The sequence below is a fragment of the Danio rerio genome, chromosome 3 (genome assembly GCF_052040795.2).
Source record: "Danio rerio strain M-AB ecotype USA chromosome 3, GRCz13ab, whole genome shotgun sequence".
In the NCBI taxonomy this organism is placed as follows: domain Eukaryota; kingdom Metazoa; phylum Chordata; class Actinopteri; order Cypriniformes; family Danionidae; genus Danio; species Danio rerio.
Window position 1 is genome coordinate 17344249 of NC_141023.1, and position 6000 is coordinate 17350248.

Sequence of the window (6000 nt, forward strand, 5' to 3'; positions counted from 1 at the left end):
AATATACTGTGATTCTATTAAGAGAATGCTTTACAAGCGCCTGCACATTGGTTAAAGGGATAGTTCACCCAAAAATTATTCATATATACTCAGTATTTCCTCTTTCAAGTGGTTACAAAACTATGAGTTTCTTTCTTCCACTGAACACAAGATATTTTAAAGAAAGCTGAAATCCTCACCATTTCCTTCCATAGTAAGAAAAACAAATACTATGAAAGTCAATGGTTACAGGTTTCCAGCTTTAAATGATCCTCTTTTGGGTTTAACAGTAGAAAGTCAAACTGCTTTGTGACAAGTGAAGGGTGTGTAAATAATGACAGAATTTTAATTGTGGGTGAACTATCCTTTTTAGGATAAACATTCTAGTGTGTATCAGATGGAGTATAGTTTGAAATGCTGTCCATTTCACTGTATACTAATATACATAGATAGAGACAGTTACATACAGTAGGGTTGGGAGATTAATCAAAGGTTATTTTCATGCACATTTTGTCAGTAAAGCTGGTTCTCATAAACCTCCATCTAGGGGTGTTGCTAGACGTAATTGGGGCACAGGCAGCCCATTACTGCTTGACAACTAGTCTAGAGCGCCATCTGCTTTTGAAAACTAGCCTAGAGCACCATTATCTGCTGTTAAAAGCAAGTCTAGAATGTCAACTTCTGTTTTAAAAAAAAGCCTAGAGAGTCATCTGCTGGTAAAAACTTGCCTGAAGCGCCATCTTTTCACATTTTATCTTTTCAACTTCTATACATTAAGCACATTTGCAATGCAAGCCCCTAAATAAATAAAAGAAGTCAATGCTGTAACTCAAAGCTTTTACTTTATTTTACTGTAGAAATATTGTTTGTGATGTCTTAAATTTTCTACTGATTCAATCTTTCTCTCTCTCTCTCAGACTAAACTTGTTCTACAGAAGCAATTGACAAAAAATTTGACCGCCAGCTTCCTGCCCACCCCCTTAACTCCACCCACCCTCTGCACCGTTGCGGCCAATCCTCTCGCACTGCGACACCCGCCGGGCACTACTTTCATTCAGACGCCCATCCTCGGCCCAGCCCTCTTTAGGCCAGCACCAGGACCTCTGAGAGCCACACACACTCCCATAATATTCTCCCCCTATTGATCGCCCCCCAAAACAAAACAAACACGCTCTTTAAACAAAAGCGCACATCAATGTGATTTAGTCTTACGATCTGTTCTCAGTACTGACGGTCTCTGTGCAAACTTTGTCCGTGCTCCCGCTCTCTCCAAGCTGTAAACACACACATACACACACACACACGTATATATATAAATATAAACACACACAGTCACATAGTGTTCCCTATCCTCCTCAAAGACTGTGACTCTGAAACGAGTCACTTTTGAACTATGCAGCAAAGGGAGAGAGAGTGTGTGTAAAAGAGAAGTAAAGAGAGAGCAAGACCATATATGGATATATGGGAGGGGCCTCATTGCTAACACCAGCCCACTATGCAGATGAACACTTGATTGACAGGACACGACCGCTAAGGAAGTGAAAGACGGATAATTTAGCTTTGCTTCACGAGATATTTATCGTTAAACAGATATTAATCAGGTTTTAATTCTATAATTTATTAGAGCAAAGACAATTTTAGAGACCTATAACTGCGCTAGCTGTTCGTTTAGTGAGGAAATGCAAACATCCCTTTACTTGATGCTTATTTTAATAGATTTTCAATTTTATTCAGTCTGTTTTCATGCCATTCCACACGAATTCAGTCGTCTCTCTGTATATTCGCACACATTTTTGGAGTAACCTCATCCGACTGGCTTTTGTTACAAATATAAACCTCATTGGTCTGTTAGTTTACAGATGCTAAGGCTTTCTGTCATGGGTAATCACATAGTAACGCTGAGTGCCAGCCTAATCGACGAAGGTGACAATTTGGTAGCAAGGCAACACACACACACTCGCTCCCAATCAGTGTCGTAATTTTCAGTGTTGATGCACAGATTAGGTGATTTAAGATGCGCACACACACACACACACACACACACACATTCTCACAATCTCAGATGAGTTGATTACGGTTCAGTCACAGTTTGACGTGGCCTTTTATGTCCGCATATTTTGTTCTCAGTATTCCCTCATTACAGCCTCACAAAGGTCACTGTGCCTGTCAGAAATCTGTCCGTGTCCCATCTTGATTAAGATCTAAACCCTCACCATGTTATTTGCTTGCTTGTGTGTATGTGTGTGTGCGCGCAATCCAAAAACCGTCATGAGCTCATTACTCTTTTGATTTTGTTCAAAACAGCATGTTCAATTCTGGAAACGGCAATGATTTATTTTGCACAGAGGAGCCATTGCCAAAACTTTACGACTCTGATCGCGGTTAGTGAATAAACAATTCTGTCGACAGATTTCAACATATTCAATTTAAAATATATTAATATTGCAATTGCACAATGCCAAGTACACAAGCATCTGCAAGTACAACGTCCCTTAATTCGCTCAGTTTCATAGATCTACTGTACCATCTGACTCCAGACCTGTAGAATTAGATGTCGCTGTCGAGTCTGTGTTGTTTCGCCACTTGTCATCTGTCTGATTTCTTTTCAACACACCCTATAGCATACAGAGCTTTTTTGTAAATATTTTATGAACACGGCTTTTAAAAGTAAATCATTAACATTTATAATATATATATATATACACACACGATTAGAGTAAATATGTAGAACTTTATGAGATGTTTAATGTAGATTCTTTATCTGGTTATTGTAATTAATGTGATAATAAGAACGATCTCTACTTGATGAAGTTATATTATGTTTTCTTGCCATTTCTGCGGAGATATGAGATAATAATCTAACACGAAGTAGATAAGATTATGTAGTTTGTACGTCAAATTGTAAATCAAAGTGCTACAAAGCTCATTTGAGAGAAGGAAGGTGGTGGATTATAAGAGATGTTGCTAAAAACGGGCTGAGATTGGGACACCCAGACAAGGCCTCAAAGCCTGGAGTCACGGGTGAGTCTCAAGCCCACTCAGGGCTCTTGCTTATCAGAGGATGGTTTGCCCTTGCGGGAATGAAGCACGGGGCCTTGAACAGAGCTAACTAACAACAGCCATATTGACACTACAAAAGGCACAACATGGACGAATTCTGATTTTTCTTTTCTTTTTTTGAGGACACTTTAAAACAAGGACTTTGCTTGAACTCCATGAATCAAAATCTACTATTTGTGTGTTTTGATATCTCCTGAACGCCAAACTCATCTCCATGAAAAGGCAAATGGTGAATGACAATTAACCCACCAGTGGACTCCATCATAAGGCACAAGAAGACATAACTGCACCATTCCTAGTTGTGTCCACATCAGATATGGCTTTGATACTTATAACTGTGACGGTCTCTGGTCGGTGGATGATTTCACATGTTGTCCAAATGTAACAGTTCCAAAATATCTTTAAGGTTGTTTGTTGGGTTTTTATTATCTGTTGCTTTTTTCAGTTCGGTGATATTCAATCTTTAAGCAATAATGACGGAAACTGGAACCTTTTTAAGAAAACAGAAGACGACTCTGTTTCTTTTCTCTCTCTCTCTCTATCTTGAGCGTACTTGTTTCTTCCCTCGTTCTCTCAATGTTGTGAGTGCTCCTCGTGTTTTTTGTATGGTGGAAAGCGTTTATGGTGCCAATCTTGAGGACATTAAGGCTTGATTTGACATTTTCCTCTGTATGTTTTACACCGGTGGAATCTGTTTGTCACAGGACAGTCATGGAAACATCTGTTGCCAGCAGTGACGAGACAGTGGATGGCATTTCCCATTTCTTCCATGTTGGTTCAGGGCTAATTTGACTATTCAAATGAATACCCATTTCCCTTCCTGCTAGTTTGCCTGCCTTGTGCCAAAATATACTCTCATTAAATGCCAAATTTATGTACTTATTTTAAATAATTGTCAAAAAGCACAAAAAATGTCTCTCCCATTATGTTTAAAACTCATGGAGCCTCATGTGAAAATGTGCATGTGTGCGTGTAAACTGAAGAAAATAATAATAATATGTGAATTGTGTGTCCAATCCAAATAGATGTTTCTTAGGCATGAACAAAGATGAGATTTGAGTAATCATGCTTAAAAGGGACATGGCCAGTATTGCGTAATATAAATATTGACTGACATTATATATGTTATTTGTTCATTGTGCTCAATCATTTCTGTGACTGATCAAACATTGATTTGAGCTGACACAAAGGGAGATGTATTTTCATAATTTTGCGTCTTGGTTTTTCTGACTCGTTTGCTATTTCTCTGTACAGTGTGTATGAATGCGTGAAACCGAAATAAAGCCGAGAATGAGAGAAAGAGAGAGAGAAATAAATCGATTAGATCTTCCACCTCACTGCTCTGGCTGTTCTTTTTGGGCTTGTGGGACTCGTATTATTGACAAGAAGATGACAGCTTGTCATGGCATCTTGCTTTATAATGACAAACGTGTCGAGACTTTCCGGTTCTGTGTATACCCAGACCGACCAGGCAAAGTCTATCATTTGTTACCCGACGACACGCTATTTCTCATTGCAGCCGTTCGCTTCATCTTCAACAACCACGCGCCATCTTGTGTTCATGAAGAGAACTGAAAAAAAATTACGAACTGTGGTAAGTCGTTTTAATCTTACATTCATTTTTTAAAGCTTTAAAGTTACATTTTTTAGTTATTCCAATATATATCTGAATATTTATAGCCTTCTGTTAGTTATAATCGCCATGGACTTTGAGATTCAAACAATAACAAAGTTCTCAAAAGTTTTGCTCACATTCAAGTCGTTCCAAACCCAACTCCAGAACCAGAAGTAGTATTGTACTTGTAAAAATAACCATAGTCTACAATTTTTTGTGTCTTTACGTTAAGTAACCAATTTACAGGCAAGTTAAGCTTTGTTTGACCCAAGTTTTAATCCTTATTTAAGGGACAGTTCGCCCAAAATTGAGCTGTAATCATTTACTTGCTCCTAAACATATTCTTTCTTCTGTTACACACAAAAGTGGCTAAAATGCTGAAAACCTGTATACGACTTTCATACCATTTGTTTTTCAGTTTTCTTTAGAATATCTTGTGTTCAACTGCAGAAAGAAACTATTGGAACCACTTGAAGGTGAGTAAATAGTTAGTTGACCTAGGCTACATCTTCATTTTTAGGTGAATTATCCCTTTTAAATGAGCAGGTTTAATTTAGGGCTTTATTTACAACTGAATAATTGAATATAATCATGTTTGCTTGCAAACAATATTTGTCTCTATAATCTTAGGATATTGTCTTGGTTTCAATGGCCTTGTTGCCATTGCTTATTGAAGTCATAAAGTTAACAGCACATACAAACTAATGCATTTTGCATCCTCTGAATCCTAGTGACATAAATACGATATTACAAACCAGTAGGCTATTGCTCGGTAGCTCATTCACTGTAAAACTTCACACTTTCTTATTAAACTGAAAAGGAGGAAACTTTGGAGGATCAGAACTGAAAAATTATCCCAAAAGCAATGAGCAATTAAAACATTTATTTTTTTCTAATTAATGTGTCCTATTATGATTTTTTTGAATGCAACCTTTCATGGTAAGTGTAATGTTGCTGTTTGGGAATCCAAAAGGTGCAAAGTTTTAAAGATGAAAGTGCAAAAAATGTATTGTCTTTAAAAAAAAAAAAAAAAAAGTTGATTTTATTTTTATTTATTCTGAACTGCTAAACCGAGTGTCCAGCAATTCCAGTTTCATTACTGTAACCGATCTTCTGTAACACTTTTGCCTAATTCATTGGCTGCCTGAATGTCTCAATTTACCTTGTAAAAACAGTATAGATTTATACTATTATTGAGTGGAAAAAAAATAACAATTTGAGCACAACTTAACTCCTGGCATAATCAGTGAATGTGAAATGTATCTTCAACATGCATCATATCTGCCTGGGCTACAGACTGAGACTAATCAGGGGTATTTTACTACTTTATTTCCTGTTAGTGCAAC

General features: G+C 37.3%; 1 protein-coding gene across 16 annotated transcripts in view; it reads left to right on the plus strand.

Moving 5' to 3' along the window:
• The window catches only part of znf385c (zinc finger protein 385C), a 259074-nt gene extending 254698 nt beyond the window's left edge, over positions 1–4376 (plus strand). For all 16 annotated transcript variants that reach the window (XM_087244162.1, XM_087244165.1, XM_087244168.1 and 13 more), the window contains one exon: positions 897–4376. In XM_087244162.1, coding sequence (XP_087100288.1) covers positions 897–1124 — 228 coding nt within the window. In that variant the 3' untranslated portion in view covers positions 1125–4376. The remainder of the gene's footprint in view (positions 1–896) is intronic.
• Positions 4377–6000: the final 1624 nt, after the last annotated feature.